At 36.4% G+C, this 25,390-nt stretch overlaps 1 protein-coding gene across 1 annotated transcript in view; it reads right to left on the bottom strand.

The window, feature by feature from the left end:
- LanA (laminin subunit alpha) overlaps positions 1–25,390 on the bottom strand; it is a 217,498-nt gene that overhangs the window by 77,495 nt on the left and 114,613 nt on the right. The window contains exon 24 of the mRNA XM_089095354.1: positions 19,009–19,133. Coding sequence (XP_088951480.1) covers positions 19,009–19,133 — 125 coding nt within the window. The remainder of the gene's footprint in view (positions 1–19,008; positions 19,134–25,390) is intronic.

Here is a 25,390-nt window from a genome sequence, read left to right as displayed (position 1 = left end):
CATCGCTAAGTGCTGAAAAACCATGTTGTCACCAAGATGGGCCCAGAATTACACAAGGCCTCTATTCGAACAGGGGGGTCCCAAGGATTTCTTGCTGTCCAGTTCTAAGCTGGCTTAAGCGCTTCGATGTAGACTTGAGAAGATGTGTTGGTCCCCGTCCAGCACTAGTATCCGGGAACATTGCTTTTCCTGAGGCCAAAAAATTTCAATGATTTAAAGAATATGAAACTTGCAACTTGGGATGTTACGACGTTAAAGAATAACTACCATATCTAACTTTTGACTGACGAATTCAGACGATTCGAACTGGACTTATTAGGAGTTTCAGAAACTCATATCCCAGGGGTAGGAAGCATGAAATTAAGTGACACAGAATTTATTTACTCAGGCAGGAAGGGTGGGGTACAAAGACAGGGAGAAGGGCTCATGATGAATAAGAAAGCTGCTAAGTCTTGTTTAGGTTGGGAAGGTATTAACAATAGAATAACAATCGTTCATTTTATGACTAAAAAGTTCGGGGTATCAGTTATAGTGGTATATGCCCCTGTAGAACCGACTGACGGAGATACTAATGTCTCAGATGAATTTTACTTACAGTTACAGGAGCAAATAGACAGGGTCCCAGGTAGAAATAAGGTGTTTTTATAAGGATATTTTAACACCCAGGTAGGTAGAAATAGAGATATATGCGATCCTAGCCTAGGTAAATTAGTTGTATGAAAAGAAAGCAGTAATGGCTACAGACTGCTGCAATTTTGTAGGTATAACAATCTGGTTATAACTAATGCAGTATTTGGTCATAAAATGTCCCATAAGTTAACGTGGTATTCACGTGATGGTAAGTTAGCATGCCTTATTGATTATGTTATTGTAAACCAAAGACTGGTAGGATCAATACAAGATACTAGGGTGTATAGGAGTGTTGCTGTTGATGTTAAAAGTAAAGATCCCCCTCTAGTAGTGTCTAGGGTTAATCTAACGCTGAAATTTCGGAAAATAGCAACCTCCCGAGAGTATATGATGCTGGTAGACTCCAGGATGGGAATTTGAGAGACAATTTCCAGGAACAGTTGAATACTAATCTGGAGAATTTAAAATTTGACAATGTAGAAGATGGATGGTATAATTTTAGGAAAAAAATTTCTGAAGTTGCTGATGATGTCTTAGCGAAAAAAGTTAGGAACGCAGCTAGGAATATTAGTGAAAAAGCTGTATGTTTAATAGAGAGGAAAAGGGGCTTGTACAAGAATTATCTGGGTGAAAGTCCATATGAAAACAAGAGGAATGTAAAGAAAGTTGAGAAATCAATAAAATATGAACTATGAAAGTGCGAAGTGGAGGCTATGGAATAAACGATCGAGGATCTGGGAGATGCAGCTAGGGGGCATAATAGTAAAATATTTGTCCTTGCGTGCTAATATATTGAGAGGGAGTAGTCAATCCGAACTTACCTCAGTTATCAAACAGTTCGTGGTAACGAACTGTATAATAATAATTTATTTATAACCCACTGCACAAACAATGTGATAAAAAGTGGAGTAAAGATAAAAAAGAAGAAAAATAAACACACACAGCACTTAAAGTAAAATAAACAAATAAAAAGAACATTCAGCGAAACAAACGAATAATATTAATATTTTTCTTACCACTTACAAAAGGGAAAAAAGTGAAGTACCGGGAAAGAAAACAAAAAACTAAAAATAAGCAAAAAATACACAAAAAAGAAACAACAGATTAGCTAAACAGGCAGATAAGACGATGGTTAGAACCAAGACGGATTGCCGCATCGTCAATTAATTTGGAACTTAATTTTTCCACTGAAAGAAGAATATCTGTTTCCTGATACTGACTAATTAACCTCCGGTTCCGGAATGATCGCGGTAAATAAAGTAAAACTTGCAATAGCGATAGTAATCCGTCTTGGCCCTTTTTACGTCACCTTTGTTCAGAAGCATATATGCACCAGAGCAAGATAACACGAATGGTCGCAAAAACTCGAGTACAGCTTTGTTAGTGGTTGTCGCCGGATATGTCCACGATTTCCAACAATTTTAGAATATCCCAGTTTAAGCTTATTCTTAACATCACGAATTGTCTGAAACCGAAAAGAACTTAGTGAATTTCAGACAGAGATCCCAAGCCATCGAGAAGAGGTGACTTAAGGTATAGAAAAAGAGCTGCAATCCAAAGGATGAGACGAACTAATCCCATTAAAAATAAGATATTCACATTTAATAAAATTAAAGAATCACCCAATACTTGCAAATGCAGCGGCGACGGATCGGACAGAACGCTCTAAACCAAACTCAGTTCGGCTAATAAGAAGCAAGTCGTCAGCATAAGCTAAGTATGATACGTCTGTGAATCCCGTAAGGCAAGAAATACGTATACCAGACAAAACACATTCAATAGAAGCAATAAAGATATGGAGAGAGAGAACTCCCCCCTGCCTAACTCCAAACTTAACTGGTATATGTCCGAAAAAATCCCCACTTCCTGACTTTAATCTTAGATAGGAATTTGAATACCAAAATTTTAGAACAAGAATCACAGACGCATTCACACCGAGCTGACTAAGAGCAAAGAAAGCTTGGGCATGGCAAATACTATCGAGTGCTTTAGATATATCAAGGGTACAAAAATGAAGACTATAGTGGCTTCCTTAATAAGCTGCGCTAAAACGCGGTAAGCATGTTGACAACTCAAACCTAACCTGAATCCAAACTGGTTAGCCTCATAATTTGGCAATTCATCAATTTGTGGAAGCAATACATACTCAAATAATTTACTTAGTGTACAGGCGACAGTAATCGGCCTATATGAATTACATGAATGTAGATCTTTTCCCTTTTTTTAGTATATAAGTAACGCTTCCACATAAGAATGAATCAAGGACAATAAACCTAGAAAGGCACATTTGAAATAATAACTGGAGATGCGATACAAATTCAGCGGAACGCGGATCAAGATGAGCCGCACAGATACTATCAAGGTCACAAGCCTTTGACTTCAACCGTCGAAGAGATTTATCAATATTAGATTTTTAAACAGAAATATTATGTCTTTGGCTCACCCTATTAGGAAGAAACTTTGCCAGTAAAGCAGAAAACGGCTATGAACAGCATGATTAATCCCAGAAAAGATGCGTGTACAGTGATTAATCCACAACAGTCTTGGAATAATATCACTGGAGAAAGAATCTTCGATTTTTGACAAATTCAGCACACTTTTCCACTGTTTACCATTAGACGGGGATTCAGCACCCGAAAACCAAACTGCACGAAGATGACGCTTATAAGCCGATTTTGTTTTCTGCTTGATGCTAAAAACTTGTCCTCTAGAAGGTCTACTGCAAGCAATCCACAACTTTAACAAAAACTTGGCCTGGTTCTTAACTTTCTTAAGTTCCGGATCACGCTTCCAAAAAGTCTTGCAGGTGTTAAGTCGCATGCGAATAAACGGAACAGCTTTTGCTTCAGCTTGTTTAATTGAAGAGATGATATTTCTATAGTAAGTATCTAGCTGACCACGGACATCACTGACAAAATAACCGGCCCCAAGAAGATGACAAGGCACAAAGATATTGGATAGCAGCAAAGCAAGAGTCGAAAGATAGAGTGACCAATTTGCATTAACCCAATCACATCTGCAAGTCCATTTTTGACGCTTAGGAGGAGCCCTGAAACTGATTGTAGAGTTAATAGATAGATCAAAAATAAGAGGAAGGTGACCATAGACTCTCTACTCATTGTCTACATGAGCATCAGAGGAATGAAGAAGAGGCAAACACACACAATGGTCTAAATCAGAAACTTCACCACTATTATGGATATATGAGAAGCTGCAATCTTTATTTATAATCTATGCGCAGCTGGTAGAGCATTTAGCAGGGTCTCAGAACGACTGGATGGTAAGTGAATGTTGCAATTCAGATCACCGGCAGGTAACCACGAGTAGTAAAGAGATTCGATGCCACTAATTAGACCTTGTAGCTTATCACAAGACTTGGCAAAGCTCGAGAACGACTGTACCGACTTGTTATCATGCGGCAGGTAAGAATTTATTAGGACCGTGTCACCAAGTCTTACAACTAGAAGTGCTCAGATGAGTGGTAGGACACCGGGGATAAATCTGCAAGAGTCTGTCTGATATAACACACAAGACCACCAGAAGGTCTACCCTGAGTCTATCTAGCGTTGGTACTAAACACAATGTGATCATGATTCCTTCGCAAAAAGTTCACGCTACAGGCCGTAAGCAATTGTTCCTGCAGGAAAAGGACATCAAGACGGCTCAGCTTTTTTTCCAGGCTTGGCACTTTATCTTTAGTCCCGTTAACGTTAAACGAACACACAGAGATTTTGCGACAGTTCATTTATGAGGTCGGCCAGTAACGTTCTTAACAAGAGCTTGGAGACGGGGATAGCGAAAACTAAATGCCCCATGATCACCTTCACAGTTTGCACATTTTATGGGATTCGTAAAAGGAGCGTCCTTGCAGTACTCATGAGGACCGGAGCATCTGGAATATTTATGGGAGGTACTGGGACAGTTAGTAATTAGATGCTCAGGAGACTGGCATTTTCTACAGCATCTTGGGATTTTCTCAAAAGAAAATCCCAAGAAAATCCCAAGAAATCCCAATAAAAGAAACTTACATTAAAATTCAATCATTAAAATTGTTTAAGAAAATGTTTTAAAACAGCCCTAATATCATTACTTCAAGGAAGTTCAACCAGGACTCAACCAGGAGTCCTGGTTGAACTTCCTTGAAGCAATGATATTAGGGCTTTTTTAAAACATTTTTTTAAACAGTTTTAATGATTGAATTTTAATGTAAGCTTCTTTTATATTGTTTTTATTCTCTTCGTCTGTTTTGCTGAGGACGGCCCTTGGATATAGGGTCGAAATATTCATTTAAAGTTGCGTTCAACTATCTTGTATAAAAATTTCCCTATTGCTCTACTTATTTGTTTACAAATCACATCCAATCAAAATTTTCAGATAGCCATTTTGTTCAGCGTAGGCTAGTTGATTTCCAGAAAGAAAATATGTTTTTGAGGAGGACACTCCCCCGCAACCCTCAGGGCAAAGGTTTTCAGTTATGCCCTGGGGGCATATAAGGTTTTTATAACAGGCGTTGTCGTAGAAACTTCAAAACAGGCTCATTCGATTCGAAAATCAAAGGGCTAATGCCCTTTTTAAAAGTCGAAAGTGACTGGAGGGCAACTAGCCTCCCCCCCCCACACCCATCATTCCCCCAAACACATCCAATCAAAATTTTGAGTTAGCCATTTTGTTCAGCGTAGTTGTTTTCCAAATAAAAAATATGTTTTTGAGGATGACACTCCCCCCAACCCTCAGGTCATGGGTTTTAAGTTATGCACTGAGTGCTTATAAGTTTTTTATAGAAGTTGTTGTCGTAGAAACTTCATAACAGGCTCATTCGATTGGGAATTCAAAAGGCTAGTGCCCTTTTTAATAGTTGAAAGTGATTGGAGGACAACTAGCCCTCATGCCCATCATTCCCCAAAACATATCCAATTTTGAGATAGCCATTTTGTTCAGCGTAGTTGATTTCCAGATAGAAAATATGTTTTTGAGGAGGACATTCCCCATCAAACCTCAGGGCAAGGGTTTTAAGTTATATCCTGGGGTATATAAAGTTTTTATAGAAGGCGTTGTCATAGAAACTTCAAAAGGGGCTCATATGATTTGAAATTCAAAGGGTTAGTGCCCTTTTTAATAGTCGAATGTGATTGGAGGGCAACTAGCCCTCCTTTCACCCAAATACATCTAATCAAAATTTTGAGATAGCCATTTTGTTTAGCGTAGGCTAGTTGATTTCCTGATAGAAAATATGTTTTTGAGAAGGACACTCCCCCCAAAAACCCTTAGGGCAAGTAAGGGTTTTAAGTTATGCCCTGGGGGCATATAAGGTTTTTATAAAAAGCGTTGTCGTAGAAACTTTAAAAAAGGCTCATTCGTATGGAAATTCAAAGGGCTAGTGCCCTTTTTAATAGTCAAAAGTGATTGGAGGGCAACTAGCCCCCCCCACGCCCATCATTCCCCCAAAAACATCCAATCAAAAATTTGAGATAGCCATTTTGTTAAGCGTAGTTGATTTCTAGATAGAAAATATGTTTTTGAGGAGGATACTCCCCCACAGCCCTCAGGGCAAGGATCTTAAGTTATGCCCTGGGGGCATATAAGGTTTTATAGAAGGCGTTGTCGTAGAAACTTCAGAAAAGAGCTCATTCAATTTGGAATTCAAAGGGCTAAGTGCCCTTTTTAATAGTCGAAAGTGATTAGTAATATTTTTTGTTGTTGTTGTTGTTTAGACCAGGGCACTTCGTATCGAAGGAGTTGTCGTGGGAACTTCGAAAGGAGCTCATTCAATTGAAAATAAATAGGGCTGATGCCCTTTTTAATAGTCCAAAGTGATTGGAGGACAACTAATCCCCCTCCCACACCCACCCTCCCATTTGCCCATTATGTTTAAAAACTAAATGTTGCCTTAAGATTAAATAAAAACACATTGTGATATTGCTAATTCCCAATAAGGCATCTCACCAGTATCCCAAGAACGGTTGAGGGTATTATGTTCAAACTTTTTCCCCTGAAAAGACTGTGTCAATACAAAACAAATAGAAATGAATTTAAAAAAAAAACTTTCCACAAAATAAGTTTTTCAAAGAAAAGTAAAGAACTCCATTAAACAAAAAAGGAGCAAAAATAAAATCAAATAATCTACCAAGCTCGAAACTACCACAAATCAGCATCGATACATAAATGAAACCCAAAACGAACAGAAATTACAATAAATAACCGAGTCAAACTCAAAACGAGCAGAAATTAATATAAGTTGGCGCAAAACCCCTATGCCTTCTCAAGGCCAGAACAAAATTTGCACTTTACTGACAAAATACAAATGAATGTGCATTGTCAGTTTAATATACATATACTGATATTTAGTAATCAAAATGTTAAAATTATTTGATTTATTAAAGTTACAAAAGTAAAAACATTTGTATTTTTTCAGTAAAGGGCAAATTTTGTTTTGGCCTTGGGAAGGCATAGGGATTTTGCACCCAACTTATGTTAATTGACTCGGTTTGACTCGCTTATTTATTGTAATTTCTGTTCGTTTTGGGTTTCATTTATTTATCGATCCTGATTTTTGGTAGTTTTGAGCTTGGTAGATTATTTGATTTTATTTTTGCTAATTTTTTGTTTAATGGAGTTCTTTACTTTTCTTTGAAAAACTTATTTTGTGGAAAAAGTTTTTTTAATTAATTATAATAAAGAACGAATATAAAGTTATTATAATCACATTGATAAAGTAACTGTTTACAACTTGTTGAAAATATACAAAGGGATTAATTTTTATTGTATATCTATATATGACATAATAAATGAATGGAATATTTATGCACGTTTATTTTTCGACAAACATAATCATATATGACGTAGTGGGTGACTTGCCGTAAAAAATGAGAAAAAAAAATATTTTTATAGTAAACAACGAACTCTAGCCTGTAGTAACTGAAATCCATGTTGCAGCGGTAGTGAGCACCCTAGTAAGAGACGTTTACGTCCTATACTAAGAAATATAATAACCCTTAACTCCTAAAAATAATATCAAATCGAAAAACAAAGTACACTATTGGAATACATAAAGGATCGAAATAGTTCATTGTCTTTAATTTATCTTTGGATTTATTTAAAATGAAACGGTTTTGTATGTATTCTTTATCAGCCCTCCTGAAAAAGTTATAGAAAAGACCGACCTCTAGCCCATTTTAACTGAAATGTTTTATCGGAATCATGACTGCAGAGATGGCTGAAAACTAGTAAAGAACAAACTCTGTTAAATGTTGTAAATGTTGTAACTCTGTTAAAGTAACCTTTTCAATGTGTTTATATTCACTTTATATACAAAACTGACAGAAATACAAAAAATGTGATGAACTTAAGCTGGTTGTTCTCTAATATAGATGTTCTTTGTTTAATGTGAAATTACAAACAGGAAAAAGCCTACGGCTTTTTATTAATTGGAATAGTAAGAAACGACCTGGCTACAACCTAAGATTATGACGTCATTGATCAATCTTTAACATGACATATGCAGTTTTTTGTAAGAAAATTGATTCTATTTTAAAATAATTTGTTTTAATTACAAAAAGTTTTTAGCCACATCAATTTCCTTTAACCAAATAGGAATGACGTGTCTCCTAAGTACTTTATTTAGCCTTATTATCGTCATCACCATTGCAGTAGCTGCTGCAACCTAGTAAAGAACAAAGTCTAGCCCGTAGTAGCAGACAATTTAAAAACACGTCTAAAAAACCCATTAAATTATAAAGAATCACCATTACAAGCGACTCCAGTTTTTGAAGGGCAACTGCTATTTCCGTTAATTTGAATGGTAAAAGTTTATTTTTTTTTATTTTATAGGAACATGGAAAAACAGCCTAAAACTCCTCAAAAATGCCGTCGGATCAAAATAGACAATAAGACGAACTATGGTTGAAAACCCATTTAGGGGAATTTAGGTTCCTTGTTTTCGAAAACAGGGAAAACAACTTATCATGGATGCAGCGGTAGCTTCAACCTAGTACAGGACGAACATAGCCCATAGTATTCACATGGAAAAAGGTCAACTGTACCGGCCAGATTTAAAAACTTTGAAAACTGGTGACAAAACAATGCTCACAATGAGCTGTTCTGATAAGTTGGCTGGCTGCAACGTACTGGGCGTTCAAGGAGCACTTCTATCAAACATATTAGAACCAATTTAGTTCAATGCTGTTATTATTGGCTCAGGGTAAAACTTGTCTATTTAGAAATTGCAATTTATGGTCGATACTCTTCTTCCTTAATAATTAAAAAGAAGCACAGTTTTTTTCCTTGCGACACGTGGGATTGAACCTACCAACTTTCGATTATGATTTAGAGCAGCTTTATCCACTTATCATCGCAAGGTGGATACAGACAATAATACTTCTATAACTTTATTAATTTACTTTAATAAGTAAATTTTAATCGCTAATGTACATAGTTTAACCAGGATGAAAGTGAAAATTTACATAAGGGATCGATACAGTTCATTTATAAATGGTGCATATGCTAGTGTCATCGGATATAGCTGAAACCTAGTAAAAAACCAAACACTGCACATAGTAAATAGAATCGATATTTTACGAAAAACTGCATATTTGTACAAAACTGTAATAGTAAATGGTATAAACATCATCTTGCATCTGAAGATCAAAATAGTATTTTTAACATAATAAAACGTATTTATATACAGTTACATAAAATATAGTAATTAATTTAGAGTTTTAACAAAAAATCTGATTGGTGAACTGCAACTATATAGTTGAAAGATAATAACTGTATCGCTAAAGTTATTATGTAAATTGCAAAAATATTTATGGTGTCTCAGGAGTAACTTTGATTTTGTAATTAAAACTAAAAAAATGCCTGAAATTTTTAAAAATAGTTTTGATTTTTGATAGGTTTTTGATACTTGATCCTAAAAGATGTCAAATTAACACTTCAATTTCAAATTTCATCCTAATGACGATTAACAAATCAAAAGAGGAAAATACCTACTCAAAAGATTCTGGCGTAGTTACCTCAAGTGGAATCAAACCTACATGTATTAACTCAGTACCAACACTTTCTGCTGAGGAGATTTCAGAGGAGGTTGATGCCTTAATTTCAGATGAAGCCCTGAGCTGCACCAAGGCCTATTATAATGAGGGCCAAGTTGCCCTTTTTGCTCCAGTTATTGTTGAAATAAAGAGTCTTCTAGGTCTTCCGACTCATCCTAAATCTAAGCCTCATGAACCTGCTTCTGGTGGAAGGTTCTTTTCCAATGATATGTATAAAAGACACCCAAACGACAACAAAATGAAAGAACAAGCAAAAAATAATGAGCCTACAGTAGATATGGTGAAAACTAGACTCGAGCAGCAGAGGGAAGAATCTGCAAAAGAGCGGAATAGCACTAAAAGAGAAGATACTAAGCCCGTATCAGACAAAAAAGAAACTGAACCAAAACAAATAGAAACAATTGAACATACAAAAGAGCAAAATGACAAAAACTTAAAAGAAGAAGCCGAAAATTATGCAGTCAAAGTAGATCCAGTTTTAACAGAGACACCTAGTTCATGCAGCTACTTTTTATATTTTGTGCTATTTCTGATTCTACTATTGATACTTCTGGCTAAATTGATACTTCCGGTACGTTTTTTACTGACTTGCATATGGATGGATATGGAAGATTACATATGGAATACGGATGAAGTAATTACAGTAACATAGTTTGCGAAGCATCAGATGGTGTCTTGTGGTTCAGAGCTCGAAATGCAGCTAGAAACATTAGCAGAAAAGCTTTAAGCTTGGTAGAAGAGAGGAGGGGTACAAGAAGTATTTTAATGATAAACCGTATGAGAATTTAACTGTTAAGGCGACGTGAACTAGCACTCGTATCTCGGTACATGTCATTATTGGAAGTGATGTCATCAAATAATCTTACTATAACGCCTTTTATTGTTTTATCAAACAGTTCGTGGTAACGACCTGTATAGCAAAAGCGACTCGTCTCAATAGTAACCGAAACTCTAAAAAACTAAATTTTAATATCAATAGAGGTTTCAAGCTCCTATCTGCAAAAATGTGAAGTTTTGTATTTTTTTTGCCAGAAGAAAGATCACGGATGCGTGTTTATTTGTTTTCCTTTTTTTTACCAGGAGTGATCGTATCGACCCAGAGGCCCTAGAATTTTGCGAGAGGGCTTATTTGAACAGAAATTAAAAGTTCTAGTGGCTTTCTTAATAAAAAAAAAATTAAAGATAGAATCACTTTTTACAAAAAACCGCATTTTTGGTGTCTTTTCATACTGTAGTCTTTTCAAAGATTAATTAAAAAAACTTTTTCCACAAAATAAGTTTTTCCATTAAACAAAAAATGAAAAAAAAAATTAAATCAAATAATCTACCAAGCGTGAAACTACCACAAATCAGCATCAATAAATAAATGAAACCCAAGACGAACAGAAATTACAATAATTAACCGAGTCAAACTCAAAACGAGCAGAAATTAACATAAGTTGGGCGCAAAACCCCTATGCCTTCCCAAGGCCAGAACATAATTTGCACTTTACTGAAAAAATACAAATGAATGTGCATTGTCAGTTTAATACACATATAATGATATTTAGTAATCAAAATGTTAATATTTTTTGGTTTATTAAAATTATGAAAGTAAAAAGATTTATATTTTTTCAGTAAAGTGCAAATTTGTTCTGTTCTTTTTGAAGTTTCTACGACAACGCGTTATATAAAAACCTTGCCCCCTGGGCATAATTTACAACCCTGGCCCTGAAGGCTGTGGGGGGATGGGGTTGTAATTCTCAAAGACCTAATTTCCAGAGCTTAAAACTACGTTGAATAAAATGGCTATCTCAAAGTTTTGATTAGATGTGTTTGGGGAAAAGGTGGGCGTTAGAGGCGGGTTAGTTGCCCTCTAATCACTTTTCGACTATTTAAAAGGACACTAGCCCTTTGAATTTCCAATCGAATGAGCCTTTTTTAAAGTTTCTATGCCAAAGCCTTCTATAAAAAAGCATACATACTCCCTAGGCATAGATTACAACTCTTGCCCTAAGGGGGACAGTACTTAAAAATAAAATTCCTATCCGGAAATCTTCTAAGCCGAAAAAATGTCAATATTAAAGTTTTTATTGGATGTGCTTTGGGAACTGGTAGCTATAAAAGGGGTGTTAGTTACCTTTCATTCACTTTCGACTATTAAAAAGGGCACAAGCCACTCCAATTTCCAATTGAATGATCCCTTTTCGAAGTTTCTTTGACAACTACATTGATATGAACGTCTCTTTTCGAAAGGAAAAACTTAATAAATAATACAGTGGGTCAACTTTGCCCTTACATACCTCAATGGCGTTACTTAAACTCCATTCACTAAAGGCTGTGGGAGAGTGCCCTCCTAATTTCTTGGTTCCTGTTTCTTGTCTTATTCTCGATAGTCACCGTTCTTTACTTAGGCAGCTCGATCGCGCTGCCTATGATTTATACAACAACTGTCTATACAAACCGTATATGCCCCCAGGACATAACTTACAACCCTTGCACTGAGAGCTCTGAAGGGATTATCATCCTAAAAGAACTAATTTCCAGAACATTAAACTATGTTGAACAAAATGGATATCTCAAAATTTTGATTGAATGTGTTTTGGAAAATGATGGGCATGAGAGGGGCGTTAGTTGATATCCAATCACTTTCAAATATTAAAAAAGACACTAGCCCTTTCAATTTCCAATTGAATGAGCTCTTTTAAAGTATATACGACAACGCTTTCAATAAAAACTTTATATGCCACAGGGAATAACTTACAACCCTTGCTCTGAGGGCTCTGAGGGGATTATCATCCTAAAAGACCTAATTTCCAGAACCTTCAACTACGTTGAACAAAATGGATATCTCATAATTTTAATTCGATGTGTTTGTGAAAATGATGGGCGTGAGAGGGCGTTAGTCGCTATCCAATCACTTTCAACTATTAAATAAGGCACTGGCCCTTTCAATTTCCAATTGAGTCAGCCCTTTTGAAGTTTCTACGACAACGCTTTCAATAAAAACTATATATGCCCCTAGGGCATAACTTACAACCCTTGCCCTGAGGGCTGTGGGGGGAGGGGTTATCATCCTTAAAGACCTAATTTCCAAAACTTTCAACTACATTGAATAAAATGGCTATCTAAAAATTTTGATTGGATGTGTTTGGGGAAAACGTAGGCGTGAGAGGGGGGTTAGTTGCCCTCAAATCACTTTCGACTATTAAAAATGGTACTAGCCCTTTGAACTTCCAATCGAATGAGCCTGTTTTGGAGTTTCTACGATAACGCCTTCTATAAAAACCTTATATGCCCCCGGGGCATAACTTAAAATTCTTGCCTCAGGGTCTTTGGGGGAGTGTCTTCCTAAAAAATGTATTTTCTATCTGCAAATCAATTACGTTGAACAAAATGGCTATATCAAAATTTGGATTGGATGTGTTTGGGGGAATGATGGGTGTGGGGGGTGGGGGGCTAGTTGCCCTCCAATCACTCGACTATTAAAAAGTGTACTAGCGCTTTGAATTTCCAATCGAATGAGCCTCTTTTGAAGTTTCTACGACAACACCTTCTATAAAAACCTTATATGCCCCCAGGGCATAACTTAAAACTCTTTCCCTGAGGGTTGTGGGGGAGTGTCCTCCTCAAAAACATATTTTCTATCTGGAAATCAACTACGCTGAACAAAATGGCTATCTCAAAATTTTGATTTGATGTATTTGGGGGAATGATGGGCGGGGGGGGACAATGACTTTCGACTATTAAAAAGGGTACTAGCCCTTTGAATTTTCAATCGAATGAGCCTGTTTTGAAGTTTCTACGACAACACCTTCTATAAAAACATTATATGCCCCCAGGATATAACTTAAAACCCTTGCCCTAAGGTTTGTGGGGGAGTGTCCTCCTCAAAAACATATTTTCTATCTGGAAATTAGCTACGCTGAACAAAATGGCTATCTCTAAATTTTGATTGGATCTGTTTGGGGGAATGATGGGCGTCGGGAGGGGGGCTAGTTGCCCTCCAATCACTTTCGACTATTAAAAAGGGCACGAGCCACTCCAATTTCCAATTGAATGAGCCCTTTTCGAAGTTTCTACGACAACTCCTTCGATACGAAGTGCTCGGGTATGGAGAACCAAAAAACAACACATTGTGCCCAGATCGTTCTTTACTTAGGCAGCGCTATTTTTAAACAATCACAACCATTTATGAAGTAATAAGTGACGTGACGTAATATCTAACCCCGATTGTGTACTTATAACCATATATGACGTAAAATTATTTTATTTTAGTTTTGATACATAAAGAATTGATACGGTACATTATTAGTCAAGATCAAATAGTTCGTGGTAACGAACTGTATAGTAAGTGCGACTCGTCTCAATAGTAACCGAAACTCTAAAAAATGGAATTTTAATATCAATAGATATATCAAAAGAATTGTATTTTTATGCTAATTTTAAATATATAAGTTTCAACAAGTTTACTTGTATCAATCAAAATTTACGAGCCTGAGAAAATTTGTCTTATTTTCAAAAAAGAAGGGTAAAACACCCCCTAAGAGTCATGAAATCCTAATGAAAATCACACCATAAGATTCAGCATAGCAGAGAACATTACTGTAGAGGTTTCAAGCTCCTATCTGCAAAAATGTGGAATTTTGTGTTTTTTGCCAAGCAAGGAAAATACATTGGCTTGAAAATCAAGAACAGTGGCAACTACTACAGCATTCTGCCTAAACGGTGTCTTTTTTTTCTTTTTAATTCTTTCCCACAGATAGCTCGGCACTGGAACATCATAGAGTGTTGTTCAATGGCTCATTTTAAAGAAAATTTATGAGGTTAAAAAACTTTTGTAATTAAAACAAATTATTTTTAAAATATAATCAAATTTTCTACGAAAAACTGCATATTTCATATTAAAGATTGATCAATGACGTCATAATCGTAGGTTGTAGCCAGGTCGTCTCTTACTGTTCCAATTAAGAAAAAGCCATGGGCTTTTTCCTGTTTGTAATTTCACGTCAAACAAAGAACAGATCAGACCGATAACAGATCAGATGAGACCGAGAACAGATCAGATCATCTGGGTTGCAGCGGTAGCTAGCAACGTAGTAACAGACGATCATGTCCAATGTTAAGAAATTACATAAAGGTATTCTGTATTGTATGTAATTCTATTTTATGTGGCAATTGTAACTCGTGGAAATCTCAAAATACCTCCACCTGTAAAGCACGAGCGGATCATCAGGCAGTATCACCGCTCAGACTGGGATGGTCTGCGAAACGTCTTATCGGCAAAGGCGAGGAGTAAATTTTTAAAAGAAGTCCCATATAAAGCAGCGGTACTTTACGAAAAAGCGATTGCAAAGGTTATTGAGCAATTCGTCCCATCAAAAACAGTAAGTCTCATCTCGAGATAATCCATGGTTCAATGCTGGTTGTAGAATAAGGCAATAAGGGCCAGAAAGAAGGCTCACAAGAAATGACGTCCAACTGAATCCGACGAGGACCGGGCTGCTTTTATTAGCACTCGAAACGAGTCTGTTAAAGTTGTACGTCAAGCTAAAGCCCATTACAAGCACAATTTTGTAGACAAACTGAAAAGTGCCCCTGCAAAGTTGGTGTAGGGTCGGCAAAGAAGCCCTACCGTCATCTAAATCAACATCAATTCCCTCGCTTCATGTTGAAGGAACGATTATCCAGTCAGGCCAGCAAAAGGCAGATGCTCTTGCACAAGCCCTTTCAAAGGTCTCCCAACTTGAAGAGGACGGAGTCTCCCCTGCGCCCTTTCCGCAACGAACAGATGCAAAAAATCACCAGCGTTAACATAACTATTAGGAAGGTGCTCAGAACGCTAAGCCAGCTGGATATGACCAAAGCTTCAGGATCTGGCAAGATTCCCAATCTCATCCTTAAAAAATGTGCCCCTAAACTTGCTGGTCCACTCGCCTCTCTCTATAGAAAATGCTTTGCAGCGGGATTATTCCCGAAAGCCTGGAAAACTGCTCTTGTGGTCCCTGTTCCAAAGGCAGGGTCTGACCTTACTAATGTAGGATCATATTGTCCAATAAGTCTCCTGTCCTGCGCAGGTAAAGTTTATGAAAACGTCATTAATAAGACCCTTTACCAATACCTTGAGTCACATCTGTTCTATATACATATATAAGAACATATATATATATATATATATATATATATATATATATATATATATATATATATATATATATATATATATATATATATATATATATATATATATATATATATATATATATTATATATATATATATATATATATATATATATATATATATATATATATAACATTTATATAATAGATGTATATTTGATGTATCTATTGATATTAAAATTCCGTTTTTAGAGTTTATGTTACTATTGAGACGAGTCGCTCTTACTATATTATTTTTTTCCCAGAGTCTCAAGTAAGGTATGATGTGCTCCCTCATATTTTATGCAGCGAGAGTTTGCTTCAATTTACTAACAAATTTTGGGAGCCCAACATTAATCTAGCAACAAAAGCTCACTTCTGCAGGGACATTTAGAAAACCAATAAAGTATATTGTAATGTTGTTGCAATCTTCTTATTTTTAATTGTAAAAAAGGGAAAAACACCCCTAAAAGTCATAGAATCTTAATGAAAATCACGCCATCAGTTTCAGCATATCAGAGAACCTTAGTGTAGAGGTTTCAAGTTCCTGTCTGCAAAAATGTGGAATTTGGTATTTTTTGCCAGAAGAAAGATCACGGATGCGTGTTTATTTGCCTTTTTTTTCCTTTTTCCCAGGGGTGATCGTATCGACCCAGGGGTCCTAGACAATATTTTATTTATTTTATTTTTAGTTCAGAATTATAGATAGGAACGGAGCCTCAATCATTGATAAGGAAAGAATTAAAGAGAGGTGGTGGACAGAACATTTTGAGCATGTGCTAAACCGATTTGGAGTTGCAGTAAAAGATATAGAGCAAAATGGAAAAGTTTGTGATACCTTGAACGTGAAGGAAGAATTAGCGACAGTACTCAAAGAATAAAAAAAATAATAAGGCCCAAGTTTCTGATAGTGTGGTAAATGAGTTTCTTAAATATGGTGGCTCTGAGGTTAGAAATAAGTTACTGAAGATTAGGAATAAGATTTTTGAAAAAGGGGAAGTACCTAGCAATTTTAGGAAAACTCTCGTTAAACTACTGTATAAGAACGGTGATAAGAGTGAGTGTGGTAATTATCGAGGCATTAGCCTGGTCTCTGTAGGTAGCAAATTGCTTCGTAATATGATAGTTTTCAAACTGAGAGATGCTGTAGACAAAGTTATAAGGGACGAACAGTGCGGTTTTAGAAAGGGTAGAGGATGTGTCGACCAGATTTTCACTCATAGGTTAATAATTGAGAAGTGCCTGAGTTGTCAAACACCTTTTGTCCTCAGCTGTATAGATTATGAGCAAGCGTTTAATTCTGTTGATAGAATAGCTTTAGCGAAGGACTAATCCTTGTATGGTATACCAGACAAATACACTAAAGTGATTAGTGCTATGTACGAGCATAATACAGTTGCGGTTAAGGTAGGAAATGAGGTTAACAGCTGGTTTCGTATTAAATCGGGAGTTAAGCAGGGTTGTGTTCTATCCTTCTTTATATAAATCATTTTGATGGACATTATCTTAAGGAGCACAGGAAAGGCAATGGGAGAACACGGAATCAAATAGGGAGAAAAAACTTTCCTGGACTTGAATTATGCTGATTATTTAAGCATCCTAGATGAAAGTGTGAGCAAAATGAATGAACTTTTAGAGGTTTTGCGAATTAAGGGTGGTAGAATAGGTTTGAAAATTAATGTTAAGCAGAATAAGTCGCTAAGGCTTGAAATAAGTGAAGATGAAAAGGGGATGTTGGGCAATGAAAATATCCATCAGGTAGGCATCTTCACTTACCTTTGCAGTATTATTAATAAAAACGGCAGAACCAGTGAAAAAATTAAAAGTAGAATATCCCAGGCTCAGGGTGTTTTTTCACAGTAAAAAAAAAGTTTGGAAGAAAAGGAAGATAAGTCTGCAAACCAAGATTAGAAAATTGGAAACTACAGTGATGACAGTGGTCAAATATGGTTCTGAATCATGGGCGCTCCGAAAAGCAGATGAGAATTTGCTAGATATTTTCCAGGGAAATTTCCAACGGATTGTTCTGGGTACCCGGCTGACTAACCATATTTAAAACAATAGGCTGTACGAACAGCGTGGCTCAATCCCGCTTTCTATGGCTATAATGAGAAAAAGGTTGAGATGGTTAGGGCACGTTCTGTAGATGAATGATGAAAGATTGTTGAAAATTTTTCTTTTCGTTCAATTGTCAAGGGCCGGATGAAAAGCAAGTTGTTCATGGTTGTGTTGTAAAGACGTAAAAAAGAAAGATGTCAGGAAAATAAGAACTTCTTTGGAGATTTTACAGAGAGGGGCTTCGAATATATTGGGTTGGAGGAGGAGCGTGCGTAGCTGTGTTGGCCTTAGGCAGCTTGGTGCTGCGGTGAGTTGTTAGTAGTTCGGTATGCATTATAAAATAATTCCCCGAAATAAGTTTTCAGACAGCTTAAATAAGTTTAGGCTTATGTTTTTCAAGTTTTCTGGGGGAAGGCCCCCGAAAACTACCCTTTCTCCTGAAGAAAATCCCAAACTCCCTCGCCCCCTTCTCATATAAAATGCTGAAATTATGCTCAAGCTCAGAGCCGCATTCAGACCACAATCGTTACCATGGCTTCCAATGTACTAACGATACTTCGAAAAATCATCATCTTTTTCTTTAAAAAAAAGTTGAAATTTTAAAAAAGCACCCTGCGTCATGGCTATTTTACTTTTTAGATCTCCACTGCATCCACCATCTTCATAATTATTACTACCCAGGTAAGATAAGCTATCCCCTTGATCGATTTTCTCGTTACTTAACATCAGCTCTTGACGCTCATTTATTCCTAGTCTAAACAACTTAGTCTTCTAACATTAATTTTCAAACCTATTCAAGCACCCTTAACTCTTTAAATCCCCAATAAATTTTTATCTAGATAGCAGCATCAGTAACATTGGTAAAACTAATCAACAAACCAAAAGCTGGTTGAAGACATGTATAATTGATTATAATACACTGATTGCCTGAAAGTTGGGATATATTAATACAAGGAAACTGTGTAGACTAAAATAACGGCCTTATACCATGAAATCGTGTTCTTATGTGAGTTTATTACTGATCGAGAAAATGTATGAGAATGCTCTTTTGCCACGCTAAACAGAACATCACTAGTGACGATAGTTGGATTCATACGAAAAAAAACCTTTAAGTTATCACAACTAACTTACCTGCAACCATTGGCTGCCCAAAGTATCCTGGTGAACATGCTTCGCAATAAGGTCCAGTATATTCTGGCTTACAAAAACAATCGATATTGAGCCCATTGCTTGAAACGGAGCAGCTTGATGCAAAACTGAAATAGAACAACTGAAAATATACTCAGTAGTTGAAACATTGAAAATACATAAAGAAAATTCAAGGCCAGAGGGGGTACTGTGTTTGAATCCCCCCCAATTTTTGTCCAACTCGTAAAATGTAACAAAATACCTATAATTCTTTTTTATACATTTTTTTAAGTTTTTTGCCCCCCCCGCCTTCAAACCCAAATCTTGGATACATACTGGATGCAATTTCATAATATATTCAAAGAAATCTAGCAACAAAGCAATCTACGCCGTCAACGTGAGAAGACATAATTTAGCATGTAAAACCTATCTGTCATTACCCAATTTTAAAATAAACAAAATTTTTTGAACATCTTGGACCTAAAAAATTGTACAACCATATTTAGTTTTACTGGGCATATACTTAGGAATTACTTAGAGAGTGGGGTAGGCAATGTTGCTGCATAATAGCATGATCAATCAAGAGGTCAGGCCACCACCCCATTGCCCCCACCCACGTTTGTGTCTGTTGTAAGTATATGTAGAGTACAAAAGAAAAAAAAATACTTCTCCCTTAAATAGGCTGTCATCTTCCCCCAAACGAGTTAAGACTATCGGGCAACCTCTAATGTCCATTAGAAATACAAAAATATAATTACTTAATAGGGAATTTATCTGCTCCAAAAATAATGCTAAAAATAAAATATTCGGTATTTGGAAGAAAAAAAAATCCAAGATCTGCAAATAAGTAAAGAGCGATGTGGGCACAATGTATTATTTATTTATTTTTATTTGTTCGTTTGTTTGTTTTAGACCAGGGCACTTCGTATCGAAGGAGTTGTCGTAGAAACTTCAAAAAGAGCTCATTCGATTAAAAATTGAAAGGGCTTGTGCCCTTTCTTATAGTCGAAAGTATTTGGAGGGCAACCAACCCCCTCCCCCTGGAAAGGTCTGGAAATTATGTCTTTGAGGATGACACCACCCCTCCCCACAGCCCTCAGTGCAAGGGTTGTAACTTATGCCCAAAGGGCATATAAGCTTCTTATGGAAAGGGATGTCGTATAAATTTCGGAGTGGGCTCATTGGCTTGGATATCAAATGTTCTAGTGCATCAAATTCAACATAACTGCGCTTTAATGAAAACAAAATACGTTTAAATGTTTTCACTTTTTTACTTTCATAAATAAAAAATTTCAAAACTTTAAGGAATGAATATCAAACTTTAAATATAAAACTTTAAAGAATAAATATCAGTATATGCCAATAAAACTGACAATCCACGGTCATTTTTTGATCTTTTGTTCTTTCAGCAAAGCGCAAATTATGTTCTGGTCTTGAGAAGGCATGTATGTTATCAAGCCCTACTCATGTTAATTTTTGCTCCTTTTGAGTTTGACTCGGTTATTTTTTGTAATCTCTGTTCGTTTTGAGTTTCATTTACTTATTGATAGTGATTTGTGGTAGTTTTACGTTTGGAAGATTATTTGACTCTACTTCTGCTCAATTTTGGCTTAATGGAGCTCTTTACTTTTCTTTGAAAAACTTGTTTTGTGGAAAAGGTTTTTTAAATTAATTTATTTAATAAAAATAATAGTCTAAATTGATATTGTTCTGGGGATGCTGAACATCACTGAAAATCTATAAAGCTAGCTTTTTAATTTTAAGCTTTTTTCTATTTTGAAAAAAAAAACTAAAAAAAAAAAAAATATGCAAAAATAAACACACACTCCATCAGGAAGCATGCGTAACTAGACATTTTTATCGGGAAAAATATCAGTACTTTCTAGAATTCTTAGCCATGATAAGTTATAGCTAACTAATTTCAAATCGTGTAGCGTTTTTCACCGGATGGGCTACGCACAGTTGTGACAAAGGGAAACAAATGATCAACAGAAAAAGTTCGCTTCAACAGTGTCAAACAAGCCGAATAGGAAATCGACATCGGCAAAAGGAGTCAAGAATCTTTTCTAGTTTGCACTCGGAAGAAAATAAAATGGCAATCATAAAATCAGAAGAGATTTAGATTACTAATAATATACTATTACCAATATATGCAATTTTATCTGCATCTAATTTCTTATGTGGATGCTATGTGGGTTCCTTGGTGTTTCTCATGGTGCTAAAACATATAATGGTATAACCCTTTAAAAGTTTATTCTTTCACTATTATCTGTTCTTTCCCTTTGTAAATCCTTTTTTACAAGAACAAATCGGTCTATGTTGGTAGTAATTTCATTTTTTTCCCCTCTTTTTACTATAGATTTTGTAATTGTTACTTCTCACAAATTACTTTCTATTATAATTAAAGCTTAGCTAAAATTTATATCTGTAATTTGAATTGACTAAACTTATTAGGTTTCTCAGTTTTTACACTAATACTATCTTCTCAATTATCACTTTGAAACCCAGTGATTGGCTATCACATTTTTTACTGATGTAAAAACTTAACAAGGTTCAGCTTGGCAAGACAGACTAGGCTGGAAATTCAGACATAAAAAATGCCTTTGTGTATTGTGCGTACCAAACTGGTGTATACTGCGGGTTTATACACCTCATCCGAATGCATTTCGTCACACAAAAAGAATCAAACATGTATTAATCTTAGGGTAACAAAAAAGATTCGACGGTGGGGTGTGGTTTTTGGGGGGCTTCCAAAAATTCCCCCTCCCATTTTTTGCATAGATGCATGATATGACCCATCAAATTTTTTTTAGTTTTTGTATTGATAATTTTTTTGAAGACATAGTTCGTATGTTAGTTTTCAAAATCTCATTAAAGGTTTTCGGGAGCCCCCCAAGAACCACACCCCACCGTCGAACCTTTTGAGAGAGGAACAAACGGCGATAATTATTTATTGCTATATAATTATTTCACTAATATAATAAAATTTCGCAATAAAAAAAGAAAAAAAAGGCAAGTGTGGGAAACTTCGCGGGACATGATTTAGCTATTATCTTCTAATTGTTTCACAAAGAAAAACATTGACGCTTTAGTTTGTCTCCCGTATTTAATGACCTGATTACCACAGGAATAAAATTACCATTTTCTTTTGCAAAAAGGCCATTCCACCTCAAGTACTGGGAAAAGTCTTGAAAATATCGCGCAATACAATTGAAATTCCAAGGATAAATACTTGGATCGGATTCGGATACTTAAAATGATAGGCTCACTTACAAAACCAACAATTCTAGTCAGAAATGCTGTTTGTAGAGAGCCAGGGGGACATCACGACTAAGGTTCAAATATTAAACTAACTCTCAATAATGGATAAAACAGGCTGCTTGTGTTATCTTCCAATAAGCAAACACCTAAACATTCCCTCATAAGAAAGATCCCAAAATGGCATCTCCAGGAGGCCACCCAGTGGGCGTGGGGGGATGGGGACTAATGGATAAGTGTTGGAACTCGTATTTTACAAATGGGAATCCTAATAATGCAGAATACTTTGTCTCTTTCTGTTTTAGCAGTCCAGTTTAATTTTCATGGGTGAACGTTCTTCCCCTGACTATAGTAAAGAGCAATGTGCCTCCCTTGCATCCTTTCTTTGTTATGTGCCCGACCACTTCATACTGAAGAAGTATTCGTACAAACTTCGGGGGAGGAGGAAGGGCTCTTTAGATTGAAATTGAATTGTTATTGCCTTTTCAAGGGTCGAAAGTGATATTACGTTGATCAGCTCTTCTCGTGTGCCTTTTTGCGACTCACCTCCCCCGGCAACCCTTAGGACCTGAGATCAAAATTTCAAGAGAGCAATGTTTTCAAAATTGACGAACACTCTAATAGATATGGCTTATGGGGTACCATGACTACCCAATCCTTAGGGAAAAGCCAGTCATGGGAGGGAAAGGGAGGGTGTTAATGGGCCTGAGGACCCCATTGAAGAAAAAAAATGATTCCCCAGATATTCGGGCCAACAAGTGAGCTAAAAATGTTCTTTTAGTTAAGGCACAGGCCCCAAAATTCTGAGGCCCAAAAGGGCCCAGCAAACTTTTTTTTTATTAGCTTGAAACTTCAAATAATCTTTGCCTGGCTTAATGGGACGAAAATACCTTTTTTGAAGGATGAGCGTGTTAGGGGGCCGGGAAACAGAATAAAAACTTGTCTATCAAAACCTACAGCTGTCTCTGAGCTAAAGAGAACAAGTCTAAAAAAAAACTTTGGGGACACAGTTCCAATAAAATGGAGCCCAAAAAGGACCAAAAACTTATTTTGCTCCGGCTCGAAACCTTTATTCTTCAGTGTTTGGGTTATGAGGGCCCCGGCGCACAAAAAAAAACACGAAAAAATACTAGCTCCCTCCGAAAAGGGACATTTTTGTTTTTTAGGAAAGGTTTGGCACTTAAACGAGAACCCTCAGACACAGAAAAAATTAGTTTGGAGTTGCGGACCCTCAAAGCTGAGACGAGAATTTTTTTCCCGATTGACTAGAGCCCAAAAAGGACCAATACCATTTTTTGTTGGGACGACCCCGGTGCACAAACAAAAAGAAAAAATAATGGTTCCCTCCGAAAAGAGACACTTTTATTTTCTTGGAAAGGTTTGGCACTTAAACCCCTAAGCCAATATGTCAAGAGAACCCTCAGGCACAGAAAAAAAAAATTAATTCGGAGTTGCGGACCCTCAAAAACTGGGACCAGAATTTTTTTCGACTGACTTGAGACCTACATCTGGCAGTCCTTGGGCCAAGTGAACCCAGATTCGAGGAAAATAAAATACAAATTTCGCCTAAAAAGGGGCACTAAAAGCGTCAAAAATTTTTCCTGAATGAAACTTATAACCTTAAGTTCCTGATCAAGTGGACCAAAATGTACAAGACAAATTTTACTTTGGATACAAGAGCCCCTTTGTTGCCCAAAATTATTGCCCAAAAAAGGCCAATTTTTTTTCTGATTGTCTTGAAACTTTCAAGGATAATTGCCTGGACTAAGGTGAGCACGTATTTATGTTTGGAGGAGGGGGAGTTTTAGAGGGCCCAGTCAAACAGTTCGTGGTAACGAACTGTAAGTAAGGAGCGACCCGGCTCAATGGTAACCGAAACTCTAGAAAACGGGTTTTTGATACCAATAGATATATCAAAAGAATCAGATTTCAATGCTGATTTCAAATATATAACTTTCATCAAGTTTAGTGCTACCCATCAAAAGTTACGCGCCTGAGAAAATTTGGCTGATTTTCGAAAAAAGGGGGAAAGACCCCTAAAAGTTATAGAACCTTAATGAAAATCACACCATCATATTCAGCGTATCAGAGAATCCTACTGTAGAGGTTTCAAGCTCCTATCTACAAAAATGTGGAATTTTCCATTTTTTTGCCAGAAGAAAGATCACGGATGCGGGTTTATTTGTTTGTTTGTTTGTTTTTTTTTTTTTTTTTTACCCAGGTGTTATCGTAACTAACACGTTGTAATAGAAAAAAGTTGAAGGGGGAAATTTAAAGTAAAATAAAATTTAAATTTACAATTTTAAGTTACCGAAAAAAATGGAGGGCCACAAGGCCCCCTCGCACGCTTATTTTTTTCCTAAAGTCACACGATCAAAATTATGAGATAGCCAGTTTGTTCAACATAGTCAAAAATATGATAAAAATGTCTTTTAGAATGACTTGATCCCCCAAAGTCCCCAGGGGGAGGGCTGAAAATTATGACCTTTACTCAATGTTAACTGCTCGCATGGTTTATTGGTAAGAAGACAGACATGTTCCGAGTTGATGTTGGCGGTTCGGTGGGGGCAGGCGAGGTTCGGGGGCTATAGGGAAGGATCTTTCCATGAAGGAAGTTTTCATGGGGGAAGGGAAATTGCCATGAAGGGGGCGCCGGACTTGCCAGCATTATTTATTGGTTATTGGGAAGTATACAACCATTTTCAGGAAGGATTTTTCTGGAGGGGGGGGCTAGAGGCGGGGAGTACTCTGGAGAATCTGGCCGTGGCGGATGTTTGTTTGGGGTAAGGGACATTTCTATGAAGGGGGCGCCGGATTTCCCAGCATTATTTAAGAAACGATCAGAAGTTAAATAAAAAAAACAAGTTTTTTCAACTGAAATGTAAGAAGGAATATTAGAACTTAAAACGAACAGAAATTATAACGTATGTGAGGGGATTCTCCCCCAAGTCAATACCTTGCTCTTTACGCTACAGTTTTTTTTAGTGCTTTCAAAAGAGCTATCTATTCTAATTAAACGGCCTTTGTGATTCAGGGGTTTGTGAATCAAAATTTTTTTTTACTTTTAACGTAAAGAGCGGGGTATTGACTAAGGGGAGAACCCCTTCATATAAGTAATAACATATAC

This window comes from Artemia sp. Qi Xiang Cuo, chromosome 10 (genome assembly GCF_049724085.1).
Source record: "Artemia sp. Qi Xiang Cuo chromosome 10, ASM4972408v1, whole genome shotgun sequence".
Lineage (NCBI taxonomy): Eukaryota > Metazoa > Arthropoda > Branchiopoda > Anostraca > Artemiidae > Artemia > Artemia sp. Qi Xiang Cuo.
The sequence above is the reverse complement of the archived record's forward strand: the minus strand, read 5'-3'. Positions and strand labels throughout refer to the sequence as shown.